The 13,758-nt window shown below is 37.3% G+C and overlaps 1 protein-coding gene across 2 annotated transcripts; it reads left to right on the top strand.

The window, feature by feature from the left end:
* Positions 1-2,412: 2,412 nt before the first annotated feature.
* LOC132643964 (KH domain-containing protein At3g08620-like) lies at positions 2,413-12,169 on the top strand. Of its 2 annotated transcripts, none has more exons than XM_060360497.1 (7): positions 2,413-2,767; positions 2,916-3,004; positions 3,941-4,104; positions 10,404-10,523; positions 10,833-10,949; positions 11,068-11,211; positions 11,671-12,169. In XM_060360497.1, exons 1-7 carry the CDS (start codon positions 2,682-2,684, stop codon positions 11,815-11,817), a joined length of 867 nt encoding a protein of 288 aa, XP_060216480.1. In that variant the 5' UTR covers positions 2,413-2,681; the 3' UTR covers positions 11,818-12,169. The 2 variants fall into 2 exon arrangements, with proteins under 2 accessions (XP_060216480.1, XP_060216481.1); XM_060360498.1 differs by having other exon boundaries at positions 2,414-2,767; positions 2,930-3,004.
* Positions 12,170-13,758: the final 1,589 nt, after the last annotated feature.

The following is a 13,758-nucleotide window of genomic DNA, read 5'->3' as shown; positions in this document are numbered from 1 at the left end:
TTGTTGCATTCTTTTATGAATGCAGAATTCCAGGTTGGATCTACTTCTGTTTCTCGTGGCTGATAGTCGCTCCGAGATTCGCTTAGAGTCTACAGGGTGAGCACGAGACGTCCGCCGCTTTGAAGATTCTATTTTATTTATGTCTTATTTTCTATTCCGAGACATATTCAGTGTTGAATTATTATTGATATTCCAGACTTGTAGATTCTAATTAGATGCTCTTATATGGATTAGACCAGACTCTGGAGTGTATTTTCTTATTTCCGCACTTGTTCTATATTATTATCGTCAGACTTACGTGATTTATTATCTTCCGCTTATTTAGTTGTTTATTTACGTTTTTAATATTGTTGGGTTGAGGGTTCGCTTACCGAGATGAGAAATGTAGGTGCCCGACTTATCTAAATTGGGTCATGACACAAGGCGAAAAATTTAATGTTTTATGAATTTTAAACTTAATACATAAAATATATTTTACACATAAATGTATCTGGTACGGTTTGGTATTTTTTTGGTTTATTTTTATAAAATAAAAAACCTATCCAATTTTTCGGTACGGTTAAAAATTTATATAAAAACCGTCGGTTTTATTAAAAAATTCTAATGATCGGTTTGGTACGATACGATCGGTTAAGTTGGTTTTTACAAAATCATTGAGACCCCTAAACGTGGCCTAGATTATGGCTGCACGGCTTAACTTCTTTTTTTTTTTTTTCATAAAAACTGTACGGCTTAACTTAAATTTCAGTTCTTCATTTTTCGAATCAGTGTAGCCTACGTTTTCCCGGAAATAAGGAGGCAAAAACTTGTTTTTTTATTGGATTTTAAATATTGTAACTGTTGCCGTTTTTTCTTTTTTAATTTTGTTGAAGTAGTTTGCTCCTTGATTTTATTTTATTTTTACAGTTGCAGTTCATTTTTTTTTTTGTATTTCTAAATTTCGATTTTTCTGGTGTCATCACATCATGTTTTTGCCTTTCCTATTCTATATAGATATTACTATTATATATAAGGGATTACAAAAGGGCTTTTGTAGTCCTCACAAAACTTTTCCAAAAAATGTCAAACTTTTCAATTAATTACTTCTAGGTCCTGATCTTATTTTTTAAAGTCAAGTTTATTTTTTGTTCTTATGATTTGCTTTTTAAAAGCTATCGAACATTCTGTGCCTTATTTACCTGTTTTCTATCCGGTATCCGGCACCCGCATTAGAGCTCACCTAATCCAGATTCACGTTGCATAGGGCCCAATCGGGGGAAGTGCTCCCTACCAAAGATTTTTTCATACTCAGGCTCGAACCCGAGACTCCTGATTAAGAGAGGAACAGCTCCATCCGCTGCACTTTATATTCCTTGTTGCTTTTTTCTATTAATCTTATCTATTAACCTAAAAAATAGTCATTTCTTCGCTAGATATTCTTGCTTCTTATTGCTCTTTGTTTTCTTATTTTTCATTTGTTGCTTATTATAGATTTTTACATGTAAGCATTTCTTTTACTTTATATTTGTATTATGAAATTTGAGAATTTTTTAAAAAATCTTTTACTCATATGTAGGCATTTCTTTTACTTTATATTTATACTTTAATGAGCTCATATGTGTTTTCCAAGATTAGTACAAAAATGATTTTCAGATAGTTTTAAAAATTATTAAATGATGCCATATAATGTTGAAAATGAAGATAATATTATCAGTCAAGATCGGGTTATCTTTAAAATATCTTGTTTGGTTAACTAAATTTAATCTTTTAAACACAAAATGAGTTTGAAGTAGGGCGGAATTAGAGTGTCAGCTACAAATTTGATTGGATTCGGTAGCACTTTGGTTCAAATTATATATTTGTCTTAAAAGGTCATTAAATATATATAAATTATTAATTTAGAATTAAATAACTTAAAAAATTAGGATTCGAAACTCATATATTTCAAATTATTGTCCCGGATTTAATTTGAAGTAAATAATTTCATCAAAATGAAAGTTAAGATATTAAAGGAATGAAATGAAAATTTTGCTTTTATATATTGAAAATGTATTCATTTGAAGTTTAATTATTACCAACGTAAATTATATTTCTTTAACTAAATATTATTTTTTATATCTGGAGTTAGACTCGGGTTTATCACGGACCTCGCGAGATCAGTAGATATATAGACATAAATTTATGCGGATAAATTGGGTGAGTTGAAGAGTGTAGATGCTTTACCGAGTGGCGCGTGCACAATATTAATCTTTTTTACCATGTAGGAAACGACAACTGCTGCTGACGAGGTTCTTGTGAACAACACATACGGACATCAATGTTATTACCAAAACTCTTCCAGCAACCAACTTTATAACTCTTTCCTTTACACTGCACAGTGAAAACAAGCAAGAAGACAGAATTATTTACAGTTTGCTCTTACGCATACCACAACAAAAAACGTGTTCTTATTTCTACCCCACACATATTTAAGCTTCCAACTCAATGACACTCAACAAAAAGGCCATTCATTTGAATAAACATTTGAGTTTTTTTTTTTTTCTCTTCTAATTATTTCATAATTTTTCTAGTATTTATTTCCTTTCCTGTTCTCCAGGGTTTCGCTATACAGGCCGTTCTTCTTTGCTGTCTGTCTTTTTAACCAAAAAAAAAAACATTTGTTGCTGCTAGATGTTTCAGACCCTTTTCTTGAATTGAAGGTCATGTCTAATTTGTACAATCAGAACTTGAATTTCTCACCTGCAAGAGCTGTTTCTCCTCATATAAGGACCAACCTAGATGTTGAAAGGTATTGCCCATTTTTTTTTTTTTTCTGTTTCTTTTTTTGGACCTCTCAGATGAGTTGTGTTAATTTTTTAAGTTGATACTGTAAAATCTATAAAAGTTTGAGTCTTTTAGCATGTTATATCTTTTTGGGTGTTCTTAATGTCTTGTAGTCAGTACTTGACAGAGCTGTTAGCAGAAAGACAGAAGCTTGGACCCTTTACGCAAGTTCTTCCAATATGTAACCGACTCTTGAATCAAGGTTTGTTTTTTTTTATCTGGACTACCATGTTGCTGATAAGGTTTACTTTTGTTCTGTCTCATGATTTTTTTTTTTTTTTTGTACAAAGTTCTGAATTTCCATTTAAATTGTTATGCTGTCACTGCTTTTGATTCATTGATTGAGGTCAATCAATTCTATCATCTGCTAGAAAGTTTATCTGATGTTGTTTTTCATAACTAAGTCTATTCCTGGGTTACTTCAATCTTCTTAGTAGTTAAAGGTCAATTGGCTTTATCATCGTTGTTTGGATTATAGTGCATCCATGTAGTATGTCTTATGGACATGTGCAGCAAACCAATATGCAAACCTCTTTTAAATATATATGACCACAGGGAAAATTCATCTGGAGAATATAGATTTAAGGCCTGTTTTATCATATCAAGTGAGTTGAAACAGTTCAAAGAGTAGGCAAAAGAAGAGATTTAAGATAAAGAGAGTGAGAGAAAGAGAGAAATATGATTATAGTAGAGTTCAGAACATTCAACAAATAAAAATGTGTGGTTCTTTAACTGGACGTTAGCAAGTTGGAATTTCTAGACATATCTTTTCAGGAGAAAAAAAATTCTTTCTTTAAACAAGATCATTATAGGAGCAACTCAGGTTAGAAGAATCAAAATTGGAAGGAAAGGGGAGACTTACTGCTTCATCTGAGAAGTGCGTATATAAACAGCGTAATCTAGTTTCATTAGAGATGGAACACTGAGTGGGCTGAAGTTAGTTTTTCTTCAATACTCGTTAGTAGAAGATAATGTGCTTATATTGCGACTTGTTTGAGGTAAATTTAACTTGTGATTGTCCATATAGATGTATATAAGTTCAGGTGAATGTAATTGAGTTGGGTTAACTTTTACTTTCTAGCTTTGTGCATTCTGCAAATGTGCAATTCATAAAGTTTAGTTTCCATCATGTTTACAGAAATATTAAGGGTTTCTGGTACCATCCCCAATCAAGGACGTAGTGACTATGACAGATTACAGCGTGGCAGCGCTAGTCCTATGGCTTCCTTTGACATGATGCAAGATATTGGAGGAAAACCCTTAGGTGGCTGGACTGGGAATGGAGGGAACAACTCTCAAGAGGTGAGCATATTTGTTTTATGACATGAAGTAGTCAGTATGTCGTCCTTAAACCATAATATGTAACACTTTCCATATTTGTGCTTATAAGGTGCTCTTTATGTTCTATGCTTTAAAGAAAGCTAATTGTTCCTTTGCAGCTTTGCCAGAATGAAAAGATTAGGATGACTTGTTTCTACACCTAAAGAACACTGTGCAGAGATTTTTCTGTACAGCTTTCAACCGAACCAGAACTTCAGCATAGCCCAATAAGTACTAGTTGTGAAATCATGCTCCTTCCTTGGTCCTACCATATTCTATTGCCTTCGCGGAGTCAAGTTGACCACATTTTGAAATTAAAGAATCAACAACAACAACAACATACCCAGTTGAATCCCACAGTGTGGGGTCTGGGGAGGGTTAAATGTACGCAGACCTTACCCCCACCTTGGTAGGGAGGCTGTTTCCGAAAGACCCTCGGCTCAAAAGAAAACAAGAAAACAAGTGGAGAAAAGTCAGATACCGACAGCAAATCAAAGCAATGCGAAAATGAGAAAAGAACAAGGGCAAAGAAGTCATGATAAAACAGCATGGAGAGACAAGACCCAACACATAAAAGCAGGAAACATAGGGCAATAAAAAGCAGAGCAAAGCTACGCCTACTAGTGCGACAGAAAAGCGAGACTACCTACTAGCCTTCTACCCTAATCTGAGCCCTCCACAACCTCCTATTTAAGGTCATGTCCTCGGTAATCTGAAACAACGCCAAGTCCTGCCTAATCACCTCTCCCCAATATTTCTTTGACCTTCCTCTACCTCTCCTAAAACCGTCCAAAGCCAACCTCTCACACCTCCGCACTGGGGCATCTATGCCTCTCCTTTTCACATGCCCAAACCATCTCAACCTCGCTTCCCGCATCTTGTCCTCCACCGATGCCACTCCCACCTTATCCCTGATGTCCTTATTCTTGATCCTATCTCTCCTAGTGTGCCCACACATCCACCGCAGCATTCTCATTTCCGCGACTTTTATCTTCTGCACGTGAGAGTTCTTGACTGGCCAACACTCTGCCCCGTACAACAGAGTCGGTCTAACCACCACTTTGTAGAACTTGCCCTTAAGTTTTGGTGGCACTTTCTTGTCACACAGCACTCCGGAAGCGAGCCTCCATTTCAACCATCCTGTACCAATACGATGTGTGACATCATCATCAATATCCCCATTTTCTTGTAAAATAGACCCAAGATATTTGAAACTTCCTTTCTTTTGAATGACCTGGGTACCAAGCTTCACTTCCACGTCAGCCTCCTGAGGTACACCACTGAACTTGCACTCCAAGTACTCTGTTTTGGTCCTACTCAACTTGAATCCTTTAGACTCTAACGTTTGTCTCCAATCCTCTAGCTTAGAGTTGACTCCGCTGCGAGTCTCGTCTATCAAGACTATGTCATCCGCGAACAAGATACACCATGGCACCTCACCTTGAATTTGTCGCGTCAATCCATCCATCACCAAGGCAAATAGAAATGGGCTAAGGGCTGATCTCTGATGCAAACCCATCAGAACTGGGAAGTGCTCCGAGTCTCCTTCTATAGTCCTCACTCTGGTCTTGGCTCCATGATACATGTCCTTGATCGCTCTAATGTACGCCACAGGTACACCTTTAGCCTCCATGCATCTCCACAGAACCTCTCTTGGCACTTTATCGTAAGCTTTCTCTAGGTTGATGAATACCATGTGCAAGTCCCTTTTTCGCTCCCTATACTGCTCCACTAATCTCCTAACAATATGAATGGCTTCAGTAGTAGAAAGCCCCGGCATGAATCCGAACTGGTTCTTTGAAATAGACACGTCTCTCCTCACCCTCATCTCTACCACCCTTTCTCACACTTTCATAGTGTGGCTTAGCAGCTTGATACCTCTATAGTTGTTACAACTTTGAATGTCGCCCTTGTTCTTGTACAAAGGGATCATTGTACTCCACCTCCATTCTTCGGGCATTTTCGCCGTCTTGAAAATGACATTAAACAACCCAGTCAGCCACTCCAAGCCTGCCCTTCCTGCACTCTTCCAAAATTCCACAGGAATCTCGTCAGGCTGGTCGCTCTTCCCCTGCACATCCTACGGACAACACCCTTAACCTCGTCGACCCTTATACTCCTACAATAACCACAATCGCGATGCCTCTCAGAGTACTCCAAATCTCCCAACACAAAGTCTCTGTCCCCTTCTTCGTTCAAGAGTTTATGGAAGTACGACTGCCATCTTCGTCTAATGAGAGCTTCCTCCACCAACACTTTGCCATCCTCGTCCTTGATGCACTTCACTTGATCTAGGTCGCGTGCCTTCCTCTCTCTGGCCTTGGCAAGCTTGAATAACTTTTTATCCCCGCCTCTGTCCACTAGTTCTGCATAAAGGCGATCAAATGCCGCTGTTTTAGCTGCCGACACTGCCACCTTCGCCTCCTTTCTCGCCATCTTATACTTTTCCCTATTCGTCCGCTTCTCTTTGTCATCCTTGCTGTCTACCAGCTTCGCATATGCCTGCTTCTTTGCTTCCACTTTACCTTGGACTTCCCCATTCCACCACCAATCCCCTCAGTGCCCACCACAGCAACCTCTTGAGACTCCTAGAACCTCTCTAGCTGCTTCTCTAATGCAACTGGACGTCCTATCCCACATACTGCTCGCATCTCCCCTGCTCTCTCACGCCCCCAAAGCCATCAACTTCTCCCCTAATTCTTGCGCACTAGACAAAGTCAAACTCCCTCACCTGATCCTCGGCCGGTCATCGGCGACCCTCTTCTTCTTCTTCTTCCTCTTGATCTCCAAATCCATCACCAATAGCTTATGTTGGGTCGTAAGATTCTCACTCGGAATGACCTTGCAGTCTTTACAAAGGCCTTTATCATCCTTTCTAAGGAGCAAAAAGTCTATCTGCGTCGCAGCCACCGAGCTACGAAAGGTTACCAAGTGCTCCTCCTTCTTAGGAAAACTCAAGTTAGCTACCACCAAGCCAAAAGCCCTAGCGAAATCCAGGAGTGAGACTCCTCCTCCGTTCCTGTCTCCGAAGCCAAAACCCCCATGCACATCATCGTAACCCCTCGAAACAGACCCAATGTGTCCATTGAAATATCCTCCTACGAATAACTTCTCAGTAAGCGGTATACCTCCCACCACTTCATCCAAATCCTCCCAAAAACGCCTCTTAACCTCCTCGTCCAAGCCCATTTGCGGCGCGTAAGCACTAATAATGTTCAGGGTGAACCCTCCAACGACCAACTTAATCGTCATCATCCTGTCATTAACCCTTCTAACCTCGACCACCTGATCCCTTAGCTCACTATCAACTAAGATGCCTACCCCATTCCTGTCTCCCGACTTACCCGAGAACCAAAGCTTATACCCGTCCACCTCCTTAGCTTTAGGACCTACCCATTTCGTCTCCTGGACGCAAGCAATATTAATCAACCTCTTCTTAAGAATCTTAACTACCTCTATGGACTTACCCGTTAAAGTCCCAATGTTCCAAGACCCTACTCTCAACCTAGAAGCTCCCTTAAAATTAAAGAATCAATGATTGAATAGCCTTTTTCCATTTTAAACAATGCGTGGAGACTTAGAAAGTGCTCAAAGTAATGTTGAGAACACAGGTTAACCTACATAAGAAAAGCATAAAAATTTTACAAATATGCAATATATTGTAATAATCCGTGGAAAATCAGCGATTCTGCATCAAGCACCAACTTTCATGACAACTTTTCTGGAAGAGGGACTAGTGCCAAACTTGCTAGTTGAATACTCTCTGTGTCTGGGAAAATAAGTTTTCAGTGGTAACAGATGCAAAACATAAATTCCATTAACTGAGGCTGTTTCTCCTGGATTAATTTCTCAATATGCATGTAGCTTATTAAGGTCTTGTGTTGTGTTGTTTACATGATTCTTTTGCAGCAAGTATTCTTCTAGTTATAGTCTTGACCTATGTCTTTACACAGGACATTGCCTGTACTTTTGGTTCAGTTAAGTCACAATTTCTTCTGCTTTTCTTTTGTCGCATTAAGAAGTCCTAACATGATGATATTCTTGGAGAACTCAAAAGTGAAATAATGTGATCTTACTTCAATCTATATGATGTTGCAAACAGAAAGCTATGCTTTTTGGGGAAAGTAACCACCGATCACAAACTGCGGCGTTCTGTAGACTTTTGCGTGTACATAGATGACTTGACTTCTTTGGTGTAACATTTTTGCCCCATAAAATAAGTAACTAAACAGCGTAAGATGAGGTTTTCTCTTTATAAGTGATTTCAACTCTCACATACTGTAGTTTTTCGTTGATAAGGAAATTCAATTATTTTTAATAAGCATCTCACATACTGTAGTTTCTAGGATACAGAAGGGATCCAGTCACTACTATGACACAGATCTACGAAATCCGTAATGCTTTTGCTTTATTCACTCTAGCATCGGACAGATTATGTGAAATGCTAAAAAGCTTATATTTAATCCCAAAATTTCAATCATTAATACTTTTTGATAGTTTTGAAATTGAAAAACAAATTTTTGATAGACTGAATATATCTATTGAATCAGTAATGTGTTGAGAATAATTAGAACACATATTTTGTATACACTGATACATTAATTCCTGCAAAGTGTTTTTTTTTTTTTTTTAAACCACCACTGATTGGTGGGAATTTATTCAAAATGACAAGTCTGTACAAAGAGCTACTCCAAAAAAACAGGAGAGCAAGAAATAAATCAAAAACAAAAAATTCAAAAGAACTAAGCTAATATCAGAACCATGAAACTGCACTAAATTACAAGTCTTGGGTCCATGACTTTCTTCCATCTATCACACCTCCAAGCTCTTGTAAAGTGTGTGTGTGGTCTGAAAAGGATAGGATTAAGATCTTGTCTTTGACTATTTGTGTGTCTCTCTATATACTGCTTTAGACTCGTCAAAAAATAAACAGTAAAGATCTCTATACTGCCATATACTTGCCTCTGCCTGTGTGGCTCTATGTGGTACCGAAAAAATTAAAAGGTTAAATGCTTGTGAGAGATTGATGATGGCTACTGTGAGCTGTCTGGCTTGTAGTTCAGAAAGTTATTCTTCTCAGCTAACAATCAACAGTTTGAATTTTGCAATGGGGGTGGCAAAACTGGTTTTTGCAATGGGGTGGCGAAACAGTGAAGTGAAGAAAGAAGATGGACCCACGAGAAAAGTTTCAACTAGCAGCTTTCTTTCTGCTTTACTTAGGGGATTGTAATACAGCATTCTATCATCACTTTCTTGTTTAGGATGCTAACACATCATACTTCACGAAAATAATGTACTCTTTATCTCCTTCAGATTTCTAAAGTTGCAAACTGCTGTTATTGCTGCATTTTGCAAATTATCAGCGAGCTCATATTCATATATAGTATAATGAGGGTTGACATTTGGAATATTCTTGAGTCTTGCTTTGAACATAAATCAATACCTATGCCGAGGAATGAGCCAGTTCTTTTTGTTTGACATGCTTAGGATTGAGAAATATCTTCTCCGTTCCCATTAAAATTCATTCAAAGGAATGATTCATTTAACTAAAGGGTATTTGGAACACTACAACATGTGTTTCTATAGTCTTTCTGACTTGCAAAGGAGTGTTTGATGCATTTAATGGGCTGCTGAAGCTTTACTTACTATATATGTGTAAATTTTTTATTCATGAAGCTTTAAATGAATCAGGTAAATCCAGTGAAGGCACTACTTGGACGTGTTAAACTATTTATTTTGGCATAGCATTGTGCTCTCAGCCCACCTTTATTTATTTTTTTGGGCCGGGGGGGTGGGGGGTGGGGTGGGGGTTTTGCTGGTCCAAGTGCTGTTCTTCCTCTACAGAATTCAATACTTAGTTATGTCTGTTTTTCTTTGTTTCCTTGATTTAACAAAGGACATTAATGGTGCTGAAAGGGCTTGGTGAATATTTCTTTTTTTTCTTTTGGTGAATCTTTTCTTTGCCATAGAGTGTTTTCGGAATTTGGTTCGTAAGTCTCAATATCATACAATAATACCAACTGTGCCTCAGTCCTGAGCTAGTTGGGGAGTTTCAATATAAGAAAATACAAAATTCCACTGGAAAATTTAGAGACTGACCTTCACGTTCGTTGTTGATTACTCTGTGATGTCAAGCCATTTCCAAGGAGACATTGGCAATGTGGCATAATGGGTGATCGGCAGTTTCCTGTTAGCCCATCCATGCCCCTCTCCAGATTTCTCTCTGCTTTTCTATCTGTTTTGATATATGCGTTTTCATTAGTGTGCAATTTGTTTTGCAGCAAAGGCTAGGTGGACGACAGGGAATGCCCATTGACTGGCAAGCAACACCAGGAAGTCCAAGTTCATTTGTTGTGAAGAGGGTTTTGCGGTTAGACATACCCGTTGAAAGATATCCAAATGTAAGCTGACTTGGAAATTTGTCGATAGTATTTTATACTGCCTTCATGTTACTTCTTCAACAATCAAGGAGTTACCTTCTAGTGATAGTTGCATTTTGGGTGCATGAAGTGATTTAGGCAGTAGATATCATTATAATCCATTAATATACGCATATCAATTTCAAGTCTTGGAGGTCATTTACAGATAATCTTGTGATTGCTCAGCATATTAGCTCCTGTAAGATAGGAGGGAGCGCAAGGTAAATTTGTGTATCCATGCGCACATTCATATAATGATTGCACTAAGTCACAATACTTTGTGGGATGCAGTTCAACTTTGTTGGGCGGCTTTTGGGACCTAGAGGCAATTCTCTGAAACGGGTGGAAGTTTCCACTGGATGTCGTGTATTTATAAGAGGAAAGGGTTCAATTAAAGACCCTGACAAGGTAAAGTTTTTCTTCTGCACATTGTACTGCTTTTTGTTCCAACGTGTTAATTGAAGCCTTTCTATTTTCTCTATGATCCACACTGCGTACCTTAATTTAATGTCTTGTATAATTGAAGGAGGAGAGTCTAAGGGGACGACCAGGTTACGAACACCTCAATGAGCCATTGCATGTTTTACTTGACGCAGAATTACCCATCAACATCGTTGATACACAACTGAAACAAGCAAGGGAAATTATTGAAGAATTACTAAAACCTGTGGTAAGTATCTCCCTGAGTTGAATGTATACAGCTTGAAGATAGCCGTCATTATCATGTACCGATCTGCCCTTAGTCCTTATTTGATTGCAGTAGAAACCAACAGACTTGAGAATAAACTTTGTGGATAGCCTGCTAGCTATAGCTTTAAAGCTGTTATATAGTTTTCCTTTGAGAAAAAGATACATTGTGTGGTTATGTACTTTGTAGTCTAATTAATCTTTCCACTAGCAAACTCATAGGGAGAAGGGTCTGATGTAACTTCTGTTTTCCCATTATCTGATGATCTCAATGTTTTCGTTACCTAGTCATCAGTGTGCGTTGAAAAAACATGAAAACAAATGCTCATAGATTACGTACTCCAGAAAAACAAAATGTTTTAGGCATGGTAAGCCAACTGATTTTCTTAGTATTCTAAGAATGAACTTTGCTGATTTATTGTTCAATTTGCTGAAATTGTAGGATGAATCGCAAGACATATATAAAAGGCAACAGCTTAGGGAACTTGCTTTGCTGAATAACAATTTCAGAGAAGAGAGTCCCCAACCAAGGGGCAGTCTGTCTCCTTTTAGCTCAAGTGGGATGAAGCGTGCGAAAACTGGTTGGTGACAGATGCCAAGGCTTTTTTTCCAGACTTGAGGTGCATTCATATAGCTGCATGACAAATTCCTGACTTGAGGATGCATATGGTACTATTGCACCTGAAGACAAGTGTGGCTTTGTGGACTTTGGCTGTGGTAAAAAAATAGGATGTTGCAGAACAAAAACAGCAGATGGGCCGATAAGCTCTTACTCATTTGGTGACTCTAGTTTTTTTGTTTTTTGTTATTAGAGTAGTATTATTATTTGATTTATTTGTTATTGACTTACTGTTGATAAGTGTGGTTTTGTTATCCTTTTTCCGTTTCTTGTCTTAAGTGTAATTCATTACATCCTATGTCTAAATATATAATTTGGTTTATATGTGGGTTTTAGTAGCTGGATATATATATATATATATATATATATATATATATATATATATATATATATATATATATATATATATATATATATATATAACATAGTATGATGATTCTTATTGGTGGAGAACTGTGAACTTATGGAGTTCTAATATCTTTTATCTTATTCTACTTTATATCCATTTTATTAAGACTAAAGTGGATTTAATGGTATAAGGAAGCATTGGTATGTATATTGGATAAGTATATATTTAGAGAGGAGCAAACAAAAAAAAGATAGTAAAAGGGTTTCTTTACCAATTAAGTTTGAGTAGTATTGATTAAATCATTACACTAAACTCATTTTCAATATCCGAATTAACATCGAGAATTAAGTACTTTGACTATTATATTCCAAAATCATGTCAAACAAAGTGGAATGGAGGGTGCACTTTAGTTGGCAAAAAGTTGTCACGACGATCGTTGGGTATTATGTCAAATATTTTAAATAATATTTTGAGATCATTTCAAATAAATGTAGTATTCACAACATTATTGACTTGTAAAAGTTAGTAAATTGTAGTATAGTAGTTAACTCGTGCAGTCTCCATTTTAGTTTAGCAGTTTTTTTTTTTTTTTTTTAAATTAAAGCTGAAAGATCAGTTTTTATTTTTATCAAAACATGATTTTTTTTAATCAAAACATATCCCCACTTATGGAGTTATACTGGGTATGTTATAGTTATCAAAACATGATTTTATTGCCACTGGGAGAAGATTACAGTTGAAGTTGGAGGACTACACTTAGCCTTCTTGAAATGAGATGTATACAATTGTTGGAAACCAAAAGAATTAGCCCAAAAAACAGTGGCAAAAAAAGTAGGAACTTCAGGGAGGCTCAAAGTGGAGCCTTCCTATTTTTTCCTCTTTATTTTAAATGATGGACATTGCCATCTATCAATGGTCAGCAGTCCTTTAATAGGTGCTGGTAAGTCACTATACTAATTATATACCCTAATTACATCAGTGTTATGGCTCAGGGAAGTCAATTTTTCTGCTACTTTGTTGATTTCTCTATAGCAATGTCTAGTAATCACTCCATGGTCAGTTACTAGTTTCTTGATCTCCTCGACCTTTTCCTATATCCTCCAAGAGTCATTGATACAGTTTTGAAGGAAAAGTGAATCTGTTTCACCCGAGATAAGAGTATGTCAATTATCAGTACACCACTTGAACCCAAAAAGGAATTAAGAGGTCTCAGCTAATTTGCTGGTGCCCTGGTCCAATGGGAGGATGAAAGCCATGATGCATCTGCCTAGTGAGTCTCTGACTACTCCCTGACCTCCACATGAATTTCCAACACATGAACCATCAGAGTTTATTTTCACAAACAAGAATGGGGGCCTAATCCATCTGACTGGGATAGAAGTAGTTTCCAAAAGATTGATGTCCATTACTGTGAGCAAGATTTTCAATTGTCTGGAATATCCAAGTTTACGAAAGTAGACTTAGTTAGTTGGCATATTTTGAAAGAGATCAGGGAATTGGATTGAAAGTTGAAGGCTGCTCCTACTCATATTTTGAGCTGCATGTAGATCTCCAAAGCTTTT

The sequence above is a fragment of the Lycium barbarum genome, chromosome 6 (assembly GCF_019175385.1).
Source record: "Lycium barbarum isolate Lr01 chromosome 6, ASM1917538v2, whole genome shotgun sequence".
In the NCBI taxonomy this organism is placed as follows: Eukaryota; Viridiplantae; Streptophyta; class Magnoliopsida; order Solanales; family Solanaceae; genus Lycium; species Lycium barbarum.
Note: the sequence above shows the minus strand (reverse complement) of the source record. Positions and strands in the feature narration are given on the sequence as shown.